The 26,499-nt window shown below is 39.4% G+C and overlaps 2 protein-coding genes and 1 pseudogene across 2 annotated transcripts in view; 1 reads left to right on the top strand and 2 right to left on the bottom strand.

Annotated features, from left to right (window-relative positions):
• LOC109911120 (glutathione peroxidase 2-like) overlaps positions 1 to 735 on the bottom strand; it is a 10,878-nt gene extending 10,143 nt beyond the window's left edge. The window contains exon 1 of the mRNA XM_020510384.2: positions 568 to 735. The gene's annotated coding sequence lies outside the window, so the exon portion shown is untranslated. The remainder of the gene's footprint in view (positions 1 to 567) is intronic.
• A 7,754-nt stretch (positions 736 to 8,489) lies between these two features.
• Positions 8,490 to 16,942, top strand: LOC109911113 (uncharacterized protein C3orf62 homolog). The gene is made up of 3 exons (XM_048606686.1): positions 8,490 to 8,905; positions 10,958 to 11,061; positions 16,689 to 16,942. Exons 1-3 carry the CDS (start codon positions 8,490 to 8,492, stop codon positions 16,940 to 16,942), a joined length of 774 nt encoding a protein of 257 aa, XP_048462643.1.
• Positions 16,943 to 17,825: 883 nt separating this feature from the next.
• LOC109911112 lies at positions 17,826 to 20,912 on the bottom strand (annotated as a pseudogene).
• Between the last annotated feature and the right edge of the window lie 5,587 nt (positions 20,913 to 26,499).

Below are 26,499 nucleotides of genomic sequence, written 5' to 3'. Positions count from 1 at the left end.
TGGGTCCGGTGACCCTTCCTCCTGTTCTGAGGAAGGGTCACCGGACCCGAAACGTTAACTCTGTTTTCTCCTCCACAGATGCTGCCAGACCTGCTGAGCTTTTCCAGCAACTTTGTTCTTGTTCTTGCTATAATAAACTTTCCTTGCATCCCAGCACCCTATGATGTTGTAATAGAGTCTGTGGCAATCTAATCTAACTCATCCTTCCCTGGGACATTAAAACCTTTCAAACTCCCCTCCCTCCAACAAATAACAGACTTCCAAAGGACAAGCGGTACGAAATTAAATCCCAAAACTGTTGGAAAGCTTCAAGCAGCTTCTGTACAACTGGTATTTAGATTCAATGACCATTGACTTGGAAGATGGAGTCTTCTCAGCCTTGCTGTCTGAACAAAACATAAAATGTTGGAAAAATACTCAGTCAGCAACTGTGATTACAAAATTACTGTTTCAGCTCGACGACCATTGACTTGTGTTGATCTTATTCCCGTCGACATGTGACTTTTGACCTACCGCCTCTGTTATTTTAAAAAAACGATGATTGTATGGACTCTCTCACTCACTCACCCATCCCTTCCGTTTACTCCTCTGATGCACGACCTTGGCCTCCCAGTGAAATGTTTTAACCGTTGAACCGTTAAATTCGGTAACAATGCGAGGTGGTGGAAGCCTGACTATTACGGGGAAGGATCTCCCGCCAGCTCGAGCCGGCGACCGTTACCGTTCCCCTCCCGCGGGCGGGCGCGAGCTGTTGACCGTTACCCCTCCACCTCCCCCGCGAGCAAGTGAGCGCGCGCCAGCTTCAAACGCTCGAGGGAATTCATCTCACCAAGGGGCCGGCGAGTAACTGATCTCCTACCCGACACAGTGCCGACAAACCCCCATCATTCGTTTCAAATCGTGCTCCTGTCAAATATATTTATTTGAATTTAACCTAGAATTGCCACTCCTGCTTTTCGAAAACTCGAGCCTTCACACCTAGTAGTGCCAGCTTATATTTATAGATGACCTGGCTGTATCACATCTCTGGGAACTTGCTGTTCGCAAATTGGTTGCTCCATTTCCTGCAGTGCAGCACTGACGGCACTTCAGGAGTAGCTCGTTGTCTGTAAAGTTTTTCCCAGACGTCCTGAGGAAATGAAAGGGCTTCTCTATGTAAGTGCAAGTCTTTCTATTTTGGTGCTAGCGTTATGTTTTAACCATCCTCAAGTCTTCAGTATGAATGCTTTGAAAATAGTTTGGTGGTTCAACTGCCTGTTACAATTCATATATGTAAACCTTAATAATTCCATAAGATCAATTGTGGTGAGTCTTCACCAATGTATAAGATGCTTGTGCCTACTTATGCTGAATCAATAATTTTTCATGAGGTCAATTCATTTAACTATTAATTAGTGGCACTCTGTCATATTCAAAGCAAGATGGTAGTATTATTGTTTGGAAATTAGCAGCACCCATTCAAATGCCAAATAAAAACAAAAAGTGCTGGAGAACCTCAGCAGATCTGGCAACATCTATAAAGAGAGAAACAAAGTTAACATTTTTGAAAACATTAACTTTGTTTCTTTCTCCTGCCAGACCTGCAGGCCATCTCCAGCGCTTTCCGTTTTTTATTTCATGTCTCCAGTATCCGTAGTATTTTGCTTTCATTCAAATCCGAGTCTGGTTCAAGATTGCAGGAGCCATAAATGGATTGAAAGGATGTTAAATGAATAGATAAACGTTTGAGCCACTGAGTTCACCGTCAGAAACTGTACTCGGTGACACCTGTGATTTTTGTCTCATTTTTTCAAGAATGCCTTCTACTGGAAGATCTAGCAATCAGAAAAGGAACAAGGATACTGGAAAAGAGGAGCACAATTTTATTCGGAGGCACTTTCAATCACTTCTTCAGGAGAGATTTTGCAGAGAAAGACTGTTGTATCTCCATGGAAAGAACTGTATTTTATACTACATGGTGGAAGTAGGTATTGACATTGAGTGTCAATATCAGCCCCTATGACTGCAGATCAGGGCAAAAAATTAAATAATGTTACAGTTTGGAAAAAAGTAGTTTTCACTGGAAGGAGGTGAAGCAACATGAGGACATAAATTTAAAACAATTGAACCATTGGGAGATTAAGAGGAGTTTCTTTTAAACACATCTACTCGATCTGGTATGCAAAGCTTAAAAGGGTAGGAGAAGCAGTTTCAATAGTAATTTCAAAAAGGATTCAGATTATATGGCTTCAAAAGAAAATAACTCCCACGCTGTGGGGAAAGAGCAGGAAAGTGTGCCTATTAGGATAGCTTGTTCAAAGAGCACATGTAGGGACAATATGCCTATAGGCCTCCTATGTTACATAATTCTGTGGGGAGGATTGGAAAGGCAACATACGGTCACTCTCTGCTTCTTCCTTGGATGCCAGCTTACTCTTTACCTTCTAAAACTAATGCTTCACACTACATATGTCACCTCTCTGACCAGCAATTACTTGCATGCAGAACCTTATCATTTTTCACATTAACCTAGTAATGCCACTAGATCTCATAGTATCTGCTTGATGTTATCAAGAGGATTATCCTCATTTTAGCCTTTACCTAACTCACTTAACCTTGTTGCAGGAGAAACTTGTGCAGGGTGCTCATGAGTGGCAGGACACAAGAGGGAACATCCCCACATAATGCATCCCCAACAAGGAGCAGACCATGGACCTGCTGGGGAGGATTCTGCCAGAGGCTCATCTCAAGCAGCCACAGGGCATCTATGCAATATCCACCAATGGTGTCTGCAATCAGGTAACTGACACCTTTTTAAAGGAGCTGGGGAATCCATTCAGTTTGACATGAAAAGCAAGGTAGCAGTATGATGGAACCATTCAGTTTTATCATTTATTTGATGAGCCATAGAGCAAGGTGTAATAAAGGATATCTACATAATCTACCATTATCCCTTTCATTTTTCTTCACCAAATTAATTCTGTATAGTTTGCTGAATACCCAGACTATGCGTGACCAGATTCTTAGAAACCTTCATGTAAATGCCATTGTCCTGAAAGTTATCATGATGCATTAAGCCTCAGGAATTATACACTCGATAAGCCTTTCAAGGAAAATTACAAAGAATATTTACAAATGACAAAGCATAATTCTGCAATGATTGATAAAGTCCCTTGAAGAGCTGTAATCACTGTATCTGCATGCACTACGAATTGTAGCGATAGAATGATCTTTGAAAAGACATTTTGTCCTTAAAAGATGTTTTTCATGCCTTAGTTTTCATGGAAGACTTTTGCAATATCCTTCAAATCATAGCTGGTTATGGACTACACAACCTTGCAATCCAAAAATGCCTAAACACTGAAAATCTTGGGGAAGTGTCCCTACCTATTTTAGAAGCAGATGAGCTTGGTATAATGCATCTTGAGGAACATAATTTAGAGATCCCCTCATTGGCAGCTGCAAGAAACATTTTAACTCAATTTATCAGTGAAACATTCTCATTCAATTAAACAAAATCAAGTCTTTTCATAATTCATTATGTTATTATTCCTTTCCCCACCTCAAAAACAAATTTTTTTCAACCCATTACATATCCTAAAAAATAACAATAATCCTCTTTGGCCCACTACCTACCTGGTAAATCAATGAGCACAAAACAGGTACACATTTTTTTTAAATTTAGAAACAAATTATATTGAATATAAACTATCCTATTCCTTCATCATGCTGTACTTACCCTAAGTATCAAAACATGCCTTGCTTTCTCCGATAATTATGCTTTCCCCTAGGTGCAATCTCAGGGCCAGTGTCATGACAGATAATTGTCTACTCCTGTGATCAAAAAAGGCTCATTGGACTAAGATGTGACCTTGATCCTGTGAGGGAGGCAACGCTGTCTGCATCTCTGGAGCATCTACCTAGGCAGCTTCGTCTCTTCTCACATGCAGAACTTGAATGATACTGTGGGAGGTAAGGCCAAAAGCCTGCATAAGACACTGTCCCAAAAAACACAACCTCATGCATATTGTCTCCAACCTTTACCACTTACCAAACTGTCTGCTGTATCTGTCTTTCTGACTAATAGGTTGTCTGCTCTAACGACAGCTATGAGGTCCTGAGAAACATTGTCCATTATACTAGCCTCCATTATCTAAAAGTTTGAAAGTGCTATCTTTGGGCAAAGAAGTTGCAGATGGAATTCAACCCAGAAAAGTATGAAGCAACTCATTTTAGAAGATCAAATTTGACTGCGGAATACAGGGTTAGTGGCAGGATTTTCGGCAGTGTGGAGGAACAGAGGGATCTTGGGGTCCACGTCCATAGATCCCTCAAAGTTGCTACCCAAGTTGATAGGGTTGTAAAGTAGGCATATGGTGTGTTGGCTTTCATTGGCAGCGGAATTGAGTTTAAGAGCTGCGAGGTTATGCTGCAGTTCTATAAAACTCTGGTTAGACCACACTTGAAATATTGTGTTCGGTTCTGGTCACCTCATTATAGGAAAGATGTGGAAGCTTTAGAGAGGGTGCAGAGGAGATTTACCAGGATGCTGGAGGGCAGGTCTTATGAGGAAATGTTGAGGGAGCTAGGGCTTTTTTCATTGGAGCAAAGAAGGATGAGAGGTGACTTGATAGAGGTGTACAAGATAATGAGAGGCATAGATAGAGTGCATAGTCAGAGACTTTTTCCCAAGGCGGAAATGACCATTACGAGGGGGCATAATTTTAAGGTGATTGGAGGAATGTATAGGGGAGATGTCAGAGGTAGGTTCTTTACACAGAGAGTGGTGGGCGTGTGGAATGTGCTGCTGGCAGTTGTAGTGGGGTCAGATACTTTAGAGACTTTTAAGCGACTCTTGGATAGGCACATGGAGGATAGTAAAATGTAGGGTATTCAGGGTAGATTGATCTTAGTAGGATAATAGGTCGGCACAACATCGTGAGCCGAAGGGCCTGTACTGTGCTGTACTGTTCTATGTTCTATCTATTCTGTTTCTGCACAGGAAAAGATGTCTGATTTCTGGCCATTTCCAGAACGAGGAGTTATTGCGAACAGTTGTGCTGATTCCTGAAAATGTAACCGTCTGTGATGTTCCCAAAAATGAGAGCTGTAGAGTCAAGATTGGCAACTATCAGTCGTGACACATTCTTGCAGACTGATGCTCTTTGAATGTCCTTTTTTTCAGGAGTGTACACAAAAATAATGGGTCTCACAATTTGAAAGGTGGTAACATCCAAAGAATATCTGCAGCCACTCACCTATCTTCCACATGCCCAAAATCACATCCTCACTAACATGATTTAGTTCCAGTACATCTGATTCTTGGAAAAGAGAAAACAAGTAACTTGGAACAACTTCAAGAGTGTTCAGGCAGAGGAAAATGAAACAAGATCATACTTCAGTGTAGCCTAATTCACATCATGCTGTTTCTTCATCTCATGATCACTTTCATCATTATAATCAATGATGAAATTTCTGCCTTAATTATTTTCCTTCTTATTATCATCTTTCCCTTCACAAATGCTGGCTGTCCGTTGCAGAAATTATTCTGCAAAAGAAGAGTATAACCTTAGAATTGATAAAGTTTAGTCCTTTGGATTAGGGAGCTGAAGAAGTGTCTGGAAGCTCTTGTGTCACTGTTCTACCAATGTGCAACCTTCTTTGTCTGACTAATTTCACCACCAATGACTGCTAGAGGAGTATATCACCAACATCTTGATGGCTTACTGTTCCTGAAAGACGGACTCTTTGATATCCAGGAACTTCCATCTTGTCCTTCTTCTTTAACAAGTATTATGCACAGGTTTCTTGTAACAAAGGTTTCTTGTAACAAACTTGAGTGCAATACATTTTGGCTAGCATTTGAAAGATATAGCTAAGTGACTTCAGAGAGCTGAGGTAATGTAGCTGGTGTACGAATATCTTAAAGAAGAGGAAGAAATTTTCAGGTCCTACATACAAGTAATTACTGTTAGACAAGATGACAATAAATATGGTAAGATAGTGAGTGGACCTCGCCACTGAAGTGATAACGGTGTCATGTCCAGCTACAAATTTCAGAATGTCATCAATGTGTTGTTGTCCACAGTCTTATGGGAAGAAAGAGATAGCAGCTAATCTGTTATTAGTTTTTCTTCATCAAGTCATTGAATATTTACTAGTACTGGCCTACAGTGTGTGGCAAGTGTGATTGCCATATGTCCATATGGCACAGAAGGATATTTTTAAGGCTTCCTCCCAAGAACACACAGCAATCTTTTTACTGCCTTTAGTACAGGAATATTTGTCCAGTAGATTTATGAATCTTTTGCCTGCCCAGTTCACTGAAAACAATCGGTGGGTGGAATGCCTCCTTTGTGACCAAACACAAATCTTAATGATCCTATGAATTTTCACAGCTGTTTTCTTCCGGTTGTGATATTCACATTGTCATTCAGTCAGCCTGCCTTCATAGGTGCTCACAGTAACCACAGATTTTAAATCAGTCTTAAACACCCAAGAGGGAATACATTAATTTAAGGTGCTGCCTCTCCCAAAGTTGACTATGCTGTATAAAGTAAATATAGTGCTGTATAAAGTAAATATAGTACTGTATGGCAAACAAACAAAAAATAGAAATTTCTGGAGAAACTCAGTAGGTAAGGCAGCAATTGTGAAGAGAAACCAGAGTTATGTTTTGAGTCCAGTGTCTTCTTTAGAATGATAGCAGCTAAGAAAAGAAGGTATTTATGCTGATGACAAGAAGTGGGGAGGCAAAGAAGTCAGCAGGCAAGGGGAAAGGGAACCCAGACAGAGAAATAGAGATAAGGCAGACAAGGGGATTGTTGATAATAAGCCAGGAAAGAAAAGAAGCTAGATGGGTGATAATGGGAGACAATGAGTAGTTGAAAATGGGTTGGCTGAGCTAAAAACAAACCATGTTGTGACAGGACCTGAAGTATGGGGTAAGTAAGAGACATGGAAGGAGGTGATCATGCTCTAAAATTGTTAAACTCAATTTTGAGTCCTGAAGGCTGTAAGATTCCCAAGCAGATGAGGTTTTGTTCATCTAGTTTGCATTGAGCCACACTGGAGTACTGCAGTAGGCCTGAGACAGAAATGCTGACATGGCAACATGACAGTATGTTGCCTGGAAGTTCAGGGTTATTTTTACAGATATAATGTAGGTGTTCCACAAAGCAGTTGCCCAGACTGCATCTTGTCTCCCCAGTGCAGACAAGACCTCATTGTGAGCAGCAAATACAGAGGACTTGATTGAATGAAGTGCAGGTAAATCCCTGCTACCTGGAAGGCATGTCTGGGGCTTTGGATAGTGAGCAGGGAGAAGGTAAATTCGCAAGTGTTGCACCTTCTGCAATTGCATGACAAGTGTTAGGAGTGGAGGAGTCAACCAGGATAGCCCAGAGAGAAAGGGCCCTACGGACTGCTGACAAGAGAGAAGAGGGGAATATATGTCTGGTGGTGGCATCCGCTACAGGTGGTGGAAATGGCAGCTTATATCTTTAGGATGCAGAGGCTTGTGGGTGGCAGGTGAGGACCGGGAGCCACATAATTGTTGTGGCAGGGAAGAGACGCAGTGAGAGCAAAAGCACAGGAACTGGGTCTGACACAGCTGAGGGCCCTGTCAACTACAATAGCACGGAATCTTTGGTTGAGCGAAAAGGTGAATATTCCTGAGGGCCAGGACAGATGCAACGGAGTCAGAGAAACTGGGAGAATGGAATGCAGTCCTTACAAGGAGTAAGGTATGAGGATGTTTAATCAAGTTAACAGTGGAAGTCAGTGAGTTTGTTATGGATTGGTGTAATAATTGATAAATACCATCTTTTCCTAGCTGCTGTCAGTTCTGAAGAAATGTCACTGAACTTGAAATGTTGACACTGTTTTCTCTTCACAGATGCGGCCAGACCTGCTCAGTTTCTCCAGTAATTTTTGTTTTTTTTGTTTGTTTCAGATCTCCAGCATCCGCAGCACTTAGTTTTACTTTTGCCAATGGATTATAGTTGTGTTCAAGGACTACTGTACCAAACTCCCTTACTCCATTCTCATTCATCATTCATATTTCTTATCAACATGTGTGCCATGACAAAAGCAACTTAATAGTTGTGACCATTTCATATTATTCCTACACCTTCTGTACTATGTGTAATTATGGAAGAGACAGGGTGTTTCTGTGGGGCAAGGTGTGACAAGAGAGAAGGTAAATATTTTGACTGATGAGAATCTCCAATTTAGTTGTCGAGATCAATGTTGATCATCTTTGACCATTATGACTCCAACACCACAATTCCAACACCTAACAATGAAAGTTTATAAAACTCAATTAGTTGAAAGTATCGTACAATTCACAGCAGTCCTTACACAAACATTCAATAGTATGCCAATTAAAAATATTACTAATCAATAAGTCTTATTACTATTTCCCTGTATCTTCACATTACTCTTGTATGTGTTTCTAATGCTAAGTAGTAAACTAGATTTTGTTATGTTTTTCCATGCAGTGAAGTAAAATGTCTGAGAAACTGAAACAGTGCAGGGAAGATCTAGCAGCTGCTCTGGACCGAGCTCTGGAGGACAACATTGTATCTCCTGCGTTCTCTTCGGATCCCGAGTGGCTTGAGTCAGGAAGGTTACTGCAACCAAATGCTAGTGCATTCATTAACCATCCCATTGCTAGAATGTATTCACCTTTCAATTCGCCACATCTCACCCAACCAGTTCTGCAAGTATTATCTGAGAGAGGACCATATTACTGTGTGCCTGCAGAACTTGCCCTGATGGATTGCAATAACATTTCCTTTAAAGTAAAACGGCTTGTTTTTGGAAATGCGGAAGGCTTTGTTATGAATGCTAATGTTCCAGTCCCTGATGGTCCCTTTGAAAATGGTTGTGAGAACACAGATAACTTTACACAAGAATATATCAGGTACTGAATAACAAAGATCAGAATTGTACAACTTGCTGACATTGATTATACATCTTCTCATCTCACATTCTCAGGAAAATGTCTCAAAGCACTTTAGACTACAGAGAAGATGGATAAGATGAGCAAACGGTAGTGATAGCAAGGCTAGGACAAGAAATGAAAGGTACCCTTGAAAACCAGGAGGAGACCAACTCCTGGAAGGATCTGATTAGACAAGGGTAGAAAGTTCCAGCAGGTATGATTGTAGTAAATAAGTGGTTGCCAAGCTTTGATTGGAGAAGTCAAAGGTTAAAAGTCCTCTATGAAAGCACAATTCGGTGTGTGCTGCAAAAGGAGGTTGTAAAGGTTAGGTGGTTTGAGGTCATAATGCAATTGGAAACAATAGTAATGTTGAAATTAATATGCTAGGACAAGTGCAGTCATACAGAACTTGGAACATACTGTGGTTCCATGAATGAGACTTTTTTTATCTGTAAGAACACAGGATGTAATGCTTTGTAGAAGTTGAGCTTCTCAAAAAAAACTGAAGCAGATAGTGAGCTGGTGAAATATTAGAGATTTCAAATTTTGAAGTGAGGAAGGTGTGAAATAGGGTTTCAGCAAAGAAAGGAAGATATAGGCAATGTCTTGGAGACAGAATAAAGCAGCCTTCATAATGGAATAGATGATTAAAGGGAGCTAAGTGCAGGGTCAAGCACTGCACCAAGGTTCCACACCTTCTGAATATAGAAAGTTGATGTGGTAGTTAGGTCATTAATGGAGTCATACCAAGAAGCATAGAAATGTTGCCAAGAGACAAATTCTTGGTCGTGCTGATATTCAGCAAGAGGACATTTTAGCTCATGCAAAAATCTGATATCAGACTAGCAGGTTGGAAAAGGAGAGGCATGAACACTAGAACGCTGGAAGTCACTGCAAGCAAAGACAGCATTAATGTAGGATTTAGGTTAGATATCAGAGCAAAACCAGAAAAAATATCTTGGCTTTGAACTTAGGAAAGACAGCCAAAGACGATCAACTGGTCAATGGTATCAAGAACAACAGAGGTTCAAGAGGATAAGGAAAATTCATGCATTGGTCTTGGTCAATCAGATTTTGAGTTGGATTTTGTCAGTTCTGAAGAAGTCCCATTACTCATTTAAAAACAGGTGCTATCCCACTCTGACAAGCATTAGGACCTTAGAAGTGGCATTTTGCTGGGGCTGCCATCCAGTTGAGGATGATAATGCCCACCTCCCCCACAGCTGCTGATCCAAACAGTGGATTGGCAGTGGTGCAGATTGAAATTGCCATGCCATGAAATTGCAAGTCAATGCCTCAATGCTGAGGAATCCTCAATGGTGTGTAAGATTTCCTGAGCATGACCACATATAATTTATGGACCTTAATACAAAATGTGGAATGCAGTAGATGTTTAACTTTTATTCTGTAAATTTATGGAGACCTGCATTTTGCAATGTATTGTCATTGTTTGAATATTTAAATGTTCATAATTATGTAATCCTTTTATTTCATACTTTATTTTAATTATTGTCTATACTATGTTAACTGATTACTTGTTTTATTTACAATGTCATCAGAATGCACCCACTGATATGATTGTTCAATAAAATAATTATCCATTCAAGCCAGAGTCAGACAAGAACCCCCAACAAACACTGCCTCCAGGGGAGGTACCTTTTTAGATCAAGGAGCATTCATCAAAGATGACACTATCCCTGCCCATTGTGACTGTGGAAGTGGGAGGTGGCTTTTAATTGGGTTCGTAAGTGACCACCTAGTAGCTGCAGTGTAAAGATTTCACAATTGATAACATCCTATGGCAGGAGGGAGACACCAGATTGCCTTTCTGCAGCCTTCCCAATGCCACAATACCAGAGTCCCAAGCTTGTCAGCAAAGAACTGCAAAAAGTCGGCCTGATATTTGTGATTTGAATTAACACAGTATCAGTACTGTGTGGTGAGCAAAAAATAGTGTTGAGGAACTCATAAGCATTATTTTTCTCATGCATTCACTTAAATTTTAAAAAATGCATGTCCTTTTTTCAAAAGTTCTTCACAAGAAGCCAACAATTATGCATGTCTAGAAGCACAGGGAAATAGTTCTCCAAGCAATTCATGTGAGGAACTGACGAAGAACCTTCTGGAAGTTATAGGTAATTGTTCTTTATTGCCAGAACCGCTTCATATTTAAGTAACACTCATCAAAATTAGGCTATTTGACTGTTAGTATACAAAAACTATTCCCAAGGGTCTCCTTCATACACTATTTTAATTAAGATTAGCAACTGTTAATGTATCAAACTAAGACATTTCATACCAATACATTCAAAAAAGTCGTATTTCAAAGCATAAGAGATCAAAAAAATAGTAAGGCCATGTTACAAGCTGGCCAAACACTGAAAGCATTTTGTGGTTGGTTGGCTTGCCGAGCTGATTCATTGTTCCATAGATGTTTCATTACCCTGCTGGGTAACATCATCAGTGCAGCCTCCAAGAAGCGCCGTTGTGTTTTCCCGCCTGTTATTTAAACTCTAGTGTCCGTTGAGCTGGGTTACCTCACTTACAGTTTTCCTTTGCAGTGGAGTAAATGTAGGGTCTAGCTCTATGTATTTGTTGATGGCCTTCTTAGAGGAGAACCAGGCCTCTAGGAATTCCCGTGCTTGTCTCTGCTTGGCCTGTCCCAGGATCCTGGGGTTGTCCCATTCAAACTGGTGGTTTTCCTTATCCATGTAGATGGAGATGAGTGAGTATTGGTCATGTCTTTTTGTTGCTAGTTGATGTTCGTGTCCTCTTGTGGCTAATTTTCTTCCTGTCTGTCCAGTGTAATATTTGTCGCAGTCTTTGCAGGGGATCTTGTCATGAAATGTCTGTGGAACAACGAACCAGCTCGGCGAGCCAACCAACCACAACATCCACAACCTGAGCTACAAATCTACTTAAAAACCTTACTGAATGCATTTGGACAACTTTATATCCATGATTGTGAATCGTGAGAACTAAGTACAGGCTTTATAAAACACAAAATACCTCACAATTTTTACTTTGCTATGATAAAGTTGGGGAAGTGTTTTGGCAAACTATATTACATCCATACAAACTTGAGAAATAGGTTATATTGAATTTAGCCAATCCACCTTGACTACCTGCTTGTCATTGTTTCCTCTTTGCCTGACCATTCTGAAATAGTGGAATGACATTGTCAAGAAACATACTGTCTGCATACCACTCAATCTTGCAGATGTACTGCAGTGATGCCAACTGCTGCTCAAATTCCAAAATCGGAATCCTCCAGCTAATTATATTTTCTGAACAAGGGGTTGTCCAGGACGAGAGAAATGTCCTGGTGTTCTCACATGGCATGGGATAAACCTTATATGGGACTAAGATGCTGTGCCTCTCTCTCTTTATTAGACTAACTGAACTTAGCAACAATAAATTAACAACTCAGTTTCTTTTTTGAAGCTTTAGTGTTTAGCCTTGGGAACAGTGTATCCAGTCCTACACTTGTTCCATTAAAGCCACTTTTCCAGTCTTCCCCATGTTTCTTATAGTCACTGCAGTCAAATCATACTAACCTGCAAAAAAATTATCTTCACTTTACATTTGAACAGTACCTTTCAGTCAAAGTACTATTGTCAAATTATAGATGCAAGATATGATGGTTTTATCTTGCAAACATGTATTAATTTAAAGATATTTATGTATAGTTAAAATCCCAGCTGATGGTACTACTGGACAAGTCAGATCCCAGAATGAAACCTAGTTGGATAGATCATATGTACTTTTAAAATTTTCATCAACATTATGAAACATAGTACATACACAAGGCTGCAGAGTTTTTTTAAACAACAGAATGGTGGTTTATTACACAAAATAAGAAATAAGTTTTAAAAAGCTGTCTAAATATAGTCCAAAGTTAACACTCCGCAAAACAAAATTTTCAAACTATTTCCTAATACCATCCAATTCCAGAAAGTCAAATCCAGAGAAATTACCCTTCTATTTCATATCTTGAAGGTCATATAACTGATTCTCCCCAATTTCTTGCCTGTGAACTGTGGAATCTTCGTACATGAATATTCACAACTGTGAGCTTAAGCTTTCTCAGCTTTTAATAACCTGAAGATTTCTAACTAATTTCACATGCTCCGGAAGCTACACAAATTAAACTTCTGCTGAGGAACCTTATTTCCTGAAATGCTCTGAAAACTTCCTTTTTGGGAGAGAAACTATCCACCCTTTTCACAGCTGTGGTTGATCCTTTCATCAATAATGCTACACCCCCACCTTATCAATTCCTTTCCTATCCTTTACACTGGCAACAGTCTGGTGACAGCCACAGAATTGCTTTATCACTATAAGTCTTACATTCTTCTTCCACCCCAGTGTATAGGAGCCACCCATAGTGGCACTGATTTAGCTTTGGCTGTACTCTCCTGAGGAACTATCATCCTCACCAGTATCCAAAATGGAATACCAATCAGTAAGCACAAAAGACTCAGGAGACTCCTGCATTGCTTGCCTGATGCTCTTGGACTGCCTAGCAATCACTCAATCTCTCAAAACTTGTACACCTCTATTAGTCACAATGTGACCTAACCATGCTATCCACATAGTCTCCTGGCTTGCAAAAGCAAGATGGTAACTTGAACCACAGCTCAGATTCCAAAATCCAGAGTTCAAGGTTGTGCAGCAGATGATGTGTCCATGACTTCACACATTGGGCAGAATGTACACACGAGTTGGTAGAGGTGACTTGGCATCCTATAACTTATAAAACTACAATTTAAAATTAGAACAGTAGAAAGATTTGCTAGTAGTCACCAATCAGCTTCTTCCTTCTGCCAAGGTAATTTGTACCAACAACAGGAAGATCTCCCATACTCCCCTCTCACTGATTTCAGTCCCTCAGTCTAATCTACCCTTCCATTGTTTACAACCACACACACCACACCACTCACTCCATCATCAGTCAGTTTAAGTGAATGACTCACTGCAGAGTCTCTCAATATCTTTATTGGTTTATCTCCTTGATGTTGAATATAAGGAAACACCTGTTCTTTTGAGATAAATGTTCAAAGCCTCCTGAAGTCTGATTCTCTTTATCAATATGGGAAGAAGAATCTTCTTGACTGTCCATAGCTATCTCTCCCTTCAAAGTAAATTCTAAGGAAACAACTTTTTTTCTACTGCAGCTACAGTTTCAATATCTATTTCCTTTCCTGCAATCCACTATTCTGAAGATTCCTTAGACATTCCAGCTCTGCAATTAGTTTCCCATTTAGTTTCCAGCAATTGGCTTTGGTACGTACAGTTTTGTTACAATGGAACCATGTTATTTTCTTTATATTATTTTTTGGTTCTGACCTTTCTCCTTTATTACTTTGGCATTCTTCTGTATGTTCTCTAATACTAGTACCTTCTCCATCCCACAAAGTTTCTATTTCTCCAAGGTGAACTCCCATATCACCATATCCCCACATGTAACTGTTATTGAAATATCATAGGTGTCTACTAGAACTGCTCCTTCTCAGATCTTTGACGCAATGCTCATCTAAATATATTTCTGAATTTGCAGGAATGCAATTTCTGATTTCTTCTATAGTCATAATTTCCTTTAGATTCTCAAAATTTATTCCAACTTCAATGATTGAAACCATTGAGCCTACAACATTTGGATTTCTCTTGCAAATTTATGCATCTAATTGTTTTTTTTCTTGTAGTTCTAAATTTTAATTGATGAGCTTCAGTGATAAGCTTACAAGCATTGAGTAAAGGGTTCTTGTACTGCACTGGTAATGTCCCTACCTTTGAACCTGCAAGGCCTGGGTTCAAATCCCTCTTGTTCCAAAAGGTGCGTCATAACACACCTGAACAGTTTGATGAAAAAAATTTCAATGATTATAGATATCGTAAACACTATAAGAATCTTCAGTCTGTCTTTCTGACAAATGTATATACACAGTCATAGCTATACCTGTCAAAACACTCTATAACGTTAAAGTCCAAACAACATTTGGCTACCTTGTCTGCCCAGCTAGGTTTTCAAATTAGGTGAAATATCCTTCAACTCCATCCTCCATAAATTTAAGTACTAAGTGCAGATTTTTAGTTAAATCCATCAGTAAAATCAGTATCATCCTCCAAGATACTACCTCTTCTTTCTTTTAAACTTTTTGCTGGCAAAGTCATATTGTCTGGTTTATCTGTCTAAATAGTGTTCAATCTTTCTTAGCTCCATTTTCTTTTCCATTGCTCTTTTATTTTCTCCTCCTTTCAATTTCTCTTTTCCTTCTAAATCAAGACTTCTCATTTTCTTTTCCTTTCTTCTTCCATTTCTAACTGTATCTTAGCTAATTCTGGCTGTGACATCTCAATTTCAGGCTTCCCTTTTTCTAATTCTAATGTTGGATAATCATTTTAGACATCTGTTCCTTATATGACCCTGCTTTTAAATCCACTTCCAATTTATCTGTTAACTCTCTCACTTTAGCCTTAGTCAAAGATTACAAATATTCCACTGTTAAATCTTCACTTTCAGGAAACACTTAGCAACATTCAAAGCCATTTTGAAAATACAATCCATGCAATAAATATCACAACACTCTCAATTAATATCCAGCATTTCCATAAATGCATGTGTTTAAAAGGAATGAAGATTTTCCCGAAATTAAATGATTAAAATCCCAGTTGAACCTCCTACTTGATTTGATTCTGGTTGATAGTACATCTGGATAGGTCATATCTTAGAATGAAAGCTGACTTTATGGATCATATTTTTAAAAAATTTTAGTTAATGTGATGGTCAGATCCTGAAACAGAGTACACAAAGCAGTAGAATGTCTTTAATAATAACAGAAATTTATGAAACAAATAAATAAAAATCAAGCTATCTAAATATTTAACTGTTAGAAAGATCTTAAAGCACAGTAGCACCATCCATTTATAGAAATTCAAATTCAGAGAAGTGACCCTATGTCAAAATTTTAAGTTCGAACGAACTGATTCTCCCTACTTTCTTTCCTATGATCAATGGAATCTTTTTACATAAATACCCTCAAAACTGGGAGCTTAAACTTTCTCAGCTTTTGATAATTTCCAGATTTCTAACCAAACTTTCAAAATGCAGAAGCTGCACTAATTAAGCTTCTGCAGATATAACTTATTCCCTGAACTGATCTGAAAAAAACCTTTTTAGGAGAGAAGCCATCCTTGCTTCTAACTCGAACCAGTTTATTCCAAATGGCCGTAAAACCATTCAATCTTTAGGTTTTCTAAACTCAAATCAATCGAGCTAAAAACAAATTAATGCCATTCAATGTATATGCTGTCATAAACCCAACAGCCTATACTTCTTAAGTAAAAGCAAAATATTGTGGATGAAATTTGAAATTAAAAAAAAAGGAAAGAGTCATATTGGGCTTAAAACATTAACTCTGTTTCTCTCTCTCCACAAGTCCTGCCAGACCTGAGTTTCTCAAGCACTTAATTGTTATTTCAGCGTAAATATCGTATTCTGTTAACACTACAGGGATCATGATCACCTGTTCTCTGGCACAAACTGGATTAAATCACTGCTCGTGAAGAACTGTCCAACCTTGTCTTTTTTTAAAAAATGGCCCCTCACAAAAGTAACCAATACCTATATGCCACTATTTTGAAATTCAAATTTTAAAAAATGATTTATATATCTGGATCACATCTTTCATCACAGTAGGCAGCTTTGATGACTTGTTTTATTGTTTTTCTCCTGCACTTAACTAATGCCTTGTATTTTAAGAAAGCACCAGCATTCGAACACTTGAGGCCTTAGCAGGAAAATTGGAACCTTTCAGTGATTCGTGTCTATCTCCTTCTCAGTCTGCTGGGTCCATATCTGCAGAAGACACTCTAGCCTTATTCTTTGCAGATCCACCCTACAGCCCAATAAAGAAAGAGCCACAGATTGGAAAATACAGAGTCTCAGATGATGACAACCTGATTAATATTGTCTTGGACTTGGAGGAAGATTACAACTTGGTGAAAAAGTTATGAATTATAAATACCTATAATATAAATATAAAGTGACCAGTTAAGGGACTTAGCATACTCCAATATCGTATCTGACTGGTCTGGATGTTAAGAGGGCAATCTATTTAAAATTGTCTTCCAGCTGAAATACTTTCTCAGCTTTTTGCAAGAGCACAAACATCTGTTGAAAGAACCAAATAAACTGAATGACTCTCAAAAAATAAACAATGGTTCTGGAGAATGTTGGAGTGTGAATTTTAAAAACAGGAATACCATTCTGCTCTTGACTAATGCTTTGCCTGTGGGAAAAAAATGGAAAAGTTAAGTACAGCTGCAAACTTGCACTTTGGTTGCATTGAGAACAAAACAGAATATAAAAAACACATGGTTCTGATTCTTTATGAAATATAAGCCTTGCCCTATGCTTCATGTAGAGATGGTTTCTCATTGATAATTAACACCTCTGAAATGAAATCTAGGCACTGTCACAAGTTACTCAGTAATTCACTACTATTATGTTTAATTTGTTGGCAGCTCAATGAGAGACGTGAAAAGTTTCAAGTTTTAAATAATCCAAGCTTAGTATGACAATGAACACATACATATTTTTAAAAACGTTGACAAATGTATTAATTACACCTTATATTAAATGTCATGTAATATGTTCCAGAGAGGATTGTAGATATGTAAAACAGTTCCATACGCTGAATTAACAGTTTTGTGAATAAACAATATTGGTTAAACATGCAGGATTGTATGATAAATTATTTCCCAAGTGCTAGATTATTTCCTAACCAGTAAACAAACATTTATCCTTTTAATAAACAAAACATAACAAGAATTTGTACTAATGCAAGAAAAAATATACAGCATAATTTTGTGCCAAAGTAACTAGTGCCAGAGGTAGTTTCTTTTTATCAGAACAGATTTATTTAAAGAGCGCCCTTTCCATTGGTTGTGGTGTAACATGTTAGTCTTTTACAAGATACATCAAGTGCTCCTTGGTTAACCTTTCAAAAAGCACCATCATATAGTAAAATGTCTAACAGTATAGATGTTTGATTCACAGGAATCAGCACAGGGTCTTCTTTTAGGTAAATGGAGAACATCTGCGCCTTTTTCGTTTGCCAGCTGTGCATTTCTAAAACAAGGAAGAAACTCATTAGAATACCATGAAAACAATGTAGCGGATCCATTAGCAGGATTTTATAGATCCCACCTGTAAATTTCCCTAGTGGCTCTTAGATTTTGTCCCCAGCCTGTCGGCAATGTAACAGGAAATGGGCATATTGCTGCAACTGAGACCCTTAAGCAGCCAACTCCTGGCCAATATTGAAGTCATTGGGATAAGTTCAGGAGCAAAGACAGGAAGGGGGCAGTTAATCCTCAGGCATGAGTTGGGCTGGGGGAGGGGGAAGCAAGGAACACAACATCTTCCTCAAGGATTCCTTCCCACGTCAGGCCACCAGCTCCCTTTCCATAACCAAGATGTGTTCCCAACTGGCGCTCTCTCCCCCGGTGGACTCTCCATCAAGATCTTACCTGCCTTCTTCCTGAAAGAGATCTGGTCCTGCACCCCAGGACATATAATATGGGGAGTGCTTATCATCCCAATCCTGACCATTGGCATTACCAGAACTACAGAGCATCAAATAGATGTAACCTGCCCTGATTGGAGAGAATGAGAGGTTTTTTTTGGGTGATGGGAAAAATTCTGCCCGTGTCCCAAGTGACAATTTTATGACACTTTATAATTGGACTCTTGAATGAACCAAATGACCACCCTTGCCCAACATTAACATACCACCACAATTTAACATCATACAGATAGTACATTTTTTTACACTTTAAAAGTTCTCTAATTTTAGACCTTTTGCAGAAGCAATCTGATGTCATCTGCGATATCGGTGATAACAAAATGTTTACTGTAGCGCTTGAAGGGTTCTCCATCTGCCCCGATGAGAAATTTCTCAAAGTTCCAGGAGATATCATTCCGAAGGACTGGGCTCCAAACGATGAATTTGTGATCATTTATTAAGGTGTATGGTTCATCGTGAGGTTCAGGCAACCTCTCCTTCAGAAAAGTGAAGATTGGATTTGCATTGCCTCCATTCACAAGGGTCTTTTCAGTCATTAAGAAGTTTGGCTCAAAACCATTGCCTGGGCGGACATATTTCAAGGCATTGAGAATCTCACTATTATCGTTGTTCTCCTGCAAAACCATTGGTAAAACAATGTCAACTGCAAAACTAGCACTTGGTGCATCATCTGCTGGATTATTTAATTAGCTGGACAACTGTGAGGCTGCTCAAACTCAATTGCAGCATTTTGACAAAGCATTGGTAATTTTTGGCAAGTTTTATTTCACAACCATCCCCTGGTTAGTTCCAATATCCTTTCAAAGAATGGCTTGTTGCCATGTATGTTTCTCAGAAGCTGGAGGTATTTTTCATCAACCTGTTCACACGTCTGGGAAGATGAGTGTTGAAACCTGACCCCCTAGCTCAAAAGTAGAGAGTCTACCATTGCCCTACAAGAGCCCTATGAAAGTCAAATCTCACATTGCAGTGTCAGAGATTGGGTTTACGCGTAATTTTAATCAATCTGTTCCAGATATGATTCATAACACGTTAATATCATGTCTCCCTCAAAGGTAGAGATTCTATTGCTGCACCACAGAAGCCTGTCGAAAACCTAAAAACACTGAAAAAAAAACATTGAGTTCTAGAGAAACGAAAATCCGACTTTCAATTATTTGTAAGTCTCGATTGCAATTAATTATACGTAATAGACTCGGACACTTGCAATAAAGCTGTACAGAGATACCGTGCCTTCCCGAAAATTTTTACTCTTCCCTTTGCTGAGTCACCCACATCTGCGCGAAGTGGAGATAACCACATTGCCATTGGACGCTTTGGGATAGAATGGAAAACGGAGTTTTCCTACTTTGCACTTTTAATACAAATGGCAAACATAGTTTCATCGAGGCCGAGCAGATTTATACATAAAGTTAAACACACCACGTGAATATGATACATGCAACTTCAGAACGAAAATAAACTCTTAAAAATAAAACAGCCGTCAAGATACCAAGTTTGATCCTACTTCTGATGCACAGAATCGAAAACGAATATAATTAACAAACAGAATGTTAAAACTTAATTTAGCTTTAAAATGTCCAAACCTTACGTAATAGGGACCACTGAGGCTTTGTGATTAAGGCTTATTCAACAAGAAAAAGTTCGAGGTTTTTACAAGAGAACACAAATAAATTAATATACGGGGCCGGGAATGATTGGGACAACGGACATTTTAAAAAATAATGGACCCCCCCACCCAGCGAACAACCAAACGTACTTGGTAACCGAATTGGTTGCAGGGAAAACCGATCACGACAAACCCCTGATTGCCGAAACACTTCTGGAGCTCGTTCAAGTGGTGGTAATCCCTGTTGGTCGAGTTTCAAAGAGAGGCAACGTTTACGATCAACACCACCTTCCCTTTGAGTTTGGAGAAGTTTAGGATATCGCCATTGAGAAGCTTCGCGGAAAACCCATAAAATCCCTTCTCACAGACAGCCGCCATCTCTTGAGTTCTCTACCAAATCTTTCCTTACAGCGGCTACTCGCTCGACATTAGCCAGGTGCCTCAAGAGTATCCAGTCAAAGCTTTCACCCAAAGTCCTTCTGCAGAGCAGAGTGTTGTGCAAATATATTCCCAGCTCGAGATAAATGAAACTAAAAGGAGTAGACGTTAGTAAATATCTGAGTCTAGTAGTTTTTTTTGTGATTGTTGTAGCAGCAAATGACAACATACGTCAAAGCTGTATTCAGGAAATTGACACATCAATTGTTTGCGTAGACAGTTTCATTATTAGACTTAAATTTCCCACCGGCTATAGATGCAGAGAAAATCGCTGATAACTTCTGGCTGATGTCATTTCAGGAGAATTTTCTAGCGAAATGTTCAGTCCCACATTTATTTCCCTGCAAAACTTGGGCCATCTTTGATAAATCAATTCAGATTAGCATTGAATTGCCTCAGCCGGGCAGGAAACAAAATGGGCCAAATAACAGATAACGGTAGATGGTGGCTATTTAGCTGCAGGAGCAGTGATCCAGAAAGAGTTCGAATTTCACAATTGAAGTTGCATGGAAAATTTACAAATTTAGTGAAATTTAAGTTTAAGTAAATTTAAGTAAAATAAAACGCTGGCATAATGATACCCAAATAACGATCGGATAATTATTTTAAAAAGAATCATTCACTTCATGTCTTTTAGAGAAATGAAGCTACTGTCCTTATCTAGTTTGGCTCTAGACCCCCAGTAAAGTGGCTCACTCTGAGTATTGGCCTAGCAGACCACTGAGCAAAATAAAGGGCAAAAAATTCTGACCCACGTTCTGTAAATGGACAAAATAAACTATCATATTGCCACTAATAGGAACTTTTGGAATGATCCAAGCAACTGAAAAAAATGACAAAATCAAATTGCCAACCTACCCAGCACTGTATTATTGATTTCACATGACACCTTGTGTCCTCTGGTGTTCAGTGCTTGCAAAGACATCAAGTCCACTCATGGACAGTGAATGTTTTCTCTCCAAGGATAGCTGGACATGACAAGAAGACAGAAAATAGGAAGACAAAGCAACATCATCCAACTATCCCTCGGTACTGCACCACCGCCCACACACACGCACCCACATGTATACACCCCCACATATACGCACACATATATACACACACATATACACACATGCACACATTGTTCACCAGCATGTATCTTACCAGTCCCGAGATTACAAAAATTACCTAGAAGATGGTCAATGAAAAACACACATCAACTAATTCACCCACTCTCTGTATTGGCCAACCATAAATTAACAGAAGAGGGGTAAAAACATAGCCTTTTCAATCAACTATACAGGGGCTGCTATCCCTCATACACCAAGTTGAGTTTAGCACAGTCTTCTTGGTCCACAGAAATCACATATTACCTGGAATTTGCAAGCAGTATACGAAATAAGGTAAATGAGGTTGTGATGCAGATTGAAATTGGCAGGCATAATGTGGTGGGCATCACAGAGATATGGCTGGAAAGGGATCAGGAGTGGGAGCTAAATATCCAAGGATATGCATCCTATCAAAAACACAGGCTGGTGGGCAGAGGGGTGGGGTTGCCTTATTACTAAGAAATGAAATTAAATCAATAGCAGGAAACAAAGCAGGGTCAGATGATATAGAATCTGTGTGGGTGGATTTGAGGAACTGCAAAGATAAAAAAAACATAATGCAAGTTATGTACAGGTCTCCAAACAGGAGTCAGGATGTGGGGCACAAGATACACCAGGAGATAGAAAAGGCATGTAACAAAGGTAAAGTTACAGTGATCATGGGGTATTTTAATATGCAAGTGGACTGGGAAAATCAGGTTGATAGTGGATCAGAAGAAAAGGAATTTGTGGAATATCCATGAGATGACTTTTTGGAGCAGCTTGTGGTGGAGCCCACTAGGGAACAGGCAATTCTGGATTTGATGATGTGTAATGAGGCAGACTTGGTAAGGGAGCTTAAGGTGAAGGAACCCTTAGCAGGCAGTGACCATATTGGAATTTACTGTGCAATTTGAGAGGGAGAAGCTGGAATCAGATGTAATGGTATTACAGAGGCATAAGGGAGAAGCAGGCCAGAATTGACTGGGAGAGAAGCCTAGCAGAAAAGACAATGGAACAGCAACAGCAGGAGTTTCTGGGAGTAATTTGGGAGACACAGCTAAAATTCATTCCTAGGAAAAGGAAACATACTAAAGGGAGGATGAGGCAACCATGGCTGACTAGGGAAGTCATGGATCGCATAAAAGCAAAAGAAAAAGCACATAATGTGGTGAAGGGCAGTGGGAAACCAGAGGATTGGGAAGCCTACAAAGACCAACAGAGAACAACTAAAAAAGAGATAAGGAGGGAGAAGATTATATATGAGGGTTAAGATAGACAGTGAAGTAAAAGAAGATTGCAAGAGTTTCTTTATATATATAAAGGGCAAAAAAGAGACAAAAATGGACATTGGGTTGCTGGAAAATGTCGCTGGAGAAGTAGTAATGGAGAACAAAGAAATGGTGGAGGAACTAAGTGGAAGACATGAGTAACACCCCAAAAATTCAAGAGAGTCAGGGGGGGCTGAGGTGACTATGGTGGCCATCACCAAGGAGAAGGTGCTAGAAAAACTGAAAAGTCTGAAGGTTGATAAATCACCTGGACCAGATGGACTCCACCCCAGAGTTGTGAAGGAGATAGCTGACAAGATAGCGGAGGTGTTAGTGGTGATCTTTCAGGAATCACTGGAGTCTGGGAGGGTCCCAGAGGACTGGAAAACCATCGGTGTAACCCCCCTGTTTAAAAAGGGAGTAAGGCAAAAGGCAGGAAATTGTAGGCTGATTAGCCTGACCTCGGTCATTGGTAAGATTTTAGAGTCCATTGTGAAGAATGAGATTTCTGAATACTTGGAAGTGCATGATAGGATAGGGCAAAGTCAGCACGGCTTCATCAAGGGGAGGTCATGCCTAACAATCTATTAGAATTCTTTGAGGAGGTAACAAGCATGTTAGACAAAGGCAAGCCAACAGACATTATCTACTTGGACGTCCAGAAGGCCTTTCACAAGGTTTTGCACAGGACGCTGCTGGGTAAGATAAGGGCCCATGGTTTTAGAGGTAAGGTACTAGCATGGATAGAAGATTGGCTGTCTGGCAGAAAGCAGAGAGTGGGGATAAAAGGGTCTTTCTCAGGGTGGCAGCCAGTGACTACTGGTGTTCCACAAGGGTCAGTGTTGGGACCACAACTTTTCACTTTATACATTAATGATCTAGATGAAGGAACTGAGGTCATTCTGGCAAAGTTTGCAGATGATACAAAGATAGGTGGAGGGACAGGTAGTATTGAGAAGGCAGGGAGGCTGCAGAAGGACTTCGACAGGTTAGGAGAGTGGGCAAAGAAGTGGCAGATGCAATCCAACATGGAAAATGTGAGGTCATGCACTTTGGTAGGAAGAATAGAGGCACAGACTATACTCCAAATGGGGAGAAAATTCACAAATCTGAAGTGCAAAGGGACTTGGGAGTCCTGGTCCAGGATTCTCTGAAGGTTCACTTGTAAGTTAAGTCAGTAGTTAGGAAGGCAAATACAATGTTGGCATTTATTTTGAAAGGACTGGAATGGAAAAGCAGGGATGTACTTCTGAGGCTCTATAAGGCTCTGGTCAGTCCACATTTAGAATATTTTGAGCAATTTTGGGCACCATATCATAGGAAGAATGTACTGGCCCTGGAGTGGGTCCAGAGGAGGTTCATGAAAATGATCCCAGGAATGAATGGCTTAACAAATGAGGAACATTTGAGAATTCTGTGTCTATATTCAATGGAGTTTAGAAGGATGAGGGGGCATCTAATTGAAACTTACAGAATACTGAGAGGCCTGGACAGAGCGGACATAGGGAAGATGTTTCAATTAGGAGAGCCTAGAATCCGAGGGCATAGCCTTAGAGCAAAGGGAAGAACCTTTAGAACAGGGATAAGGTGAAACTTCTTCAGCCAGAGAGTGTAAATCTTTGGAATTCATTGCCATAGAAGGCTGTGGAGGCCAGGTCATTAAGTATACTTAAGACAGAGGTAGATAGGTTTTTGATTGTTATGATGATCAAAGGTTACAGGGAGAAGCCAGGAGAATGGGTTGAGAAACTTATCAGCTACGATTGAATGGCTGAGCGGATTCAATGGGCTGAATGGCCTAATTTCTGCTCCCATGTCTTATGGTCTTCTGTCTTAAGGATGTTAATAAAAACTGTTGCACTTGACAACTCTATCTAACACATATTATTCCCAGACTGCAGTGATGCAGAAGGACAGCAGAATAGATAGCCTGTCTCCTTTCTGACTCTCCAATGGAAGACAAGATGGTAGTCCAGATATAAGACAATAGCATGGGAGTAAGATTGTGCAGGAACAGCCTATACAGTAAGCCCTCTGTTATACAGAAGGAATTACAGAGATGCAGCTCAATTTGTAAGCATAGGTTCCTGTTAGCAGGTGAGCTTGCAGTGCGGTGCACTTACATGTACCAGAAGCTACTATTTTAATACATAGGGTGGTGTTCTTTATAGACAGAGAGAATTTGTGCACAGTTTAAACTTAACAAAATAGGAAACAGCTATTGCTGATTAATCCTCAGTGTAAAGACTTGACCAATGAGCGTCAACCTGACTAATTTAAGTTTAAACAAAGTTTGACAGTTAACTGTCAGTCATCATTTAACTGGTGCATTCTCAATGGAAACTCCTCTACCAATCCACTTGCCAACAAATCAGCTTTTTCTTCTTATTCAGTTCAATATTTTGTTTTCCTTTATACTGGTATCCTTGCAAATGTTCTGATAACTGCAAGACAAAAACCTTTGTGCCATTTTCGTAATACCTGGTAATGTAATAGTGAAAATCCTCTTGGAAAAATATGCATAATACAATTGAATTCAAGTTCAAGTTTGAAAGCAACATACTTCAGGCTGAAAAAAGTTTTTAAACTTTACATCCATATGACAGAAGAGATGGCCAAGGTAGATTAGGTAACTAAAAGCTTTGATTGCAAATAATGAGTGGAAAACATTTAACAAAACCATTCAAAATGCTCAACAATAATACATTGCATTAAAAACAAAACTTCAGCAAGAAAGATCCATCCATGGCTTACAAGGAAAATTAAAAATGATATTGGATGAAAAGAAAGGGTGTATGATGTTGTAAAGAAAAACCCTGAGATTGGGAAATTTAGAACAGCAAAAGGAAAAAGTGGAATTAAACTAACCAGGATTGAAAAACACATTGTATAAGTTTTACAAGTATATAAAAATAATAGTTGCTAAAGTAAACATTAATCCATTACAGACAGAGTGAGAAATTATCTTGGAGAATGAGGAAACAGCAGAAACCTTTTACATCTGTGTTCACAGCAGATGACCCAAACAGTATACCAGAAACAGTACGTAAACAAGTGGCTGGTCAGTGTGAGCAATTTACAGTAAGTAATATCAAGAAAGCAAAATTATTGAAGAAACCTAAGGAACTTAAAGCCAGCAAATTTCCAGGATCTGATGGCCTTCATTCAAATGTTCTAAAAGAGGTAGCTGCAGAGATAGTGTATGCCTTGGTTATGATTTTGCATAATTGTCTAGCATCTAGAACGGTCTTGACATCTTGAAAGTTAGCAAATATAATTAGAGAGAGAGGGGGTTAACTACAATGAGTTCGCATAATTCACCAGGAAAATGATGGATTCTATTTGTAATAAAGTCTTAACAATGCACTTAGAAAATCATAGTATGATCAGACAAAATCAACCTGGTTTCACAAAAAGGAACTCATGTTTGACAAATTAATTAGAAGTTTTTGAGATAACAAGGTGTAGAGCTGGATGAACACAGCAGGCCAAGCAGCATCAGAGGAGCAGGAAAGCTGACGTTTCAGGTCTAGACCCTTCGTCTAGACCCAAAGCGTCAGCTTTCCTGTTCCTCTAATGCTGCTTGGCCTGCTGT

This window comes from Rhincodon typus, chromosome 16 (assembly GCF_021869965.1).
Source record: "Rhincodon typus isolate 14 chromosome 16, sRhiTyp1.1, whole genome shotgun sequence".
Classification (NCBI taxonomy): Eukaryota; Metazoa; Chordata; class Chondrichthyes; order Orectolobiformes; family Rhincodontidae; genus Rhincodon; species Rhincodon typus.
This window is presented reverse-complemented; position numbering and strand designations above follow the sequence as displayed.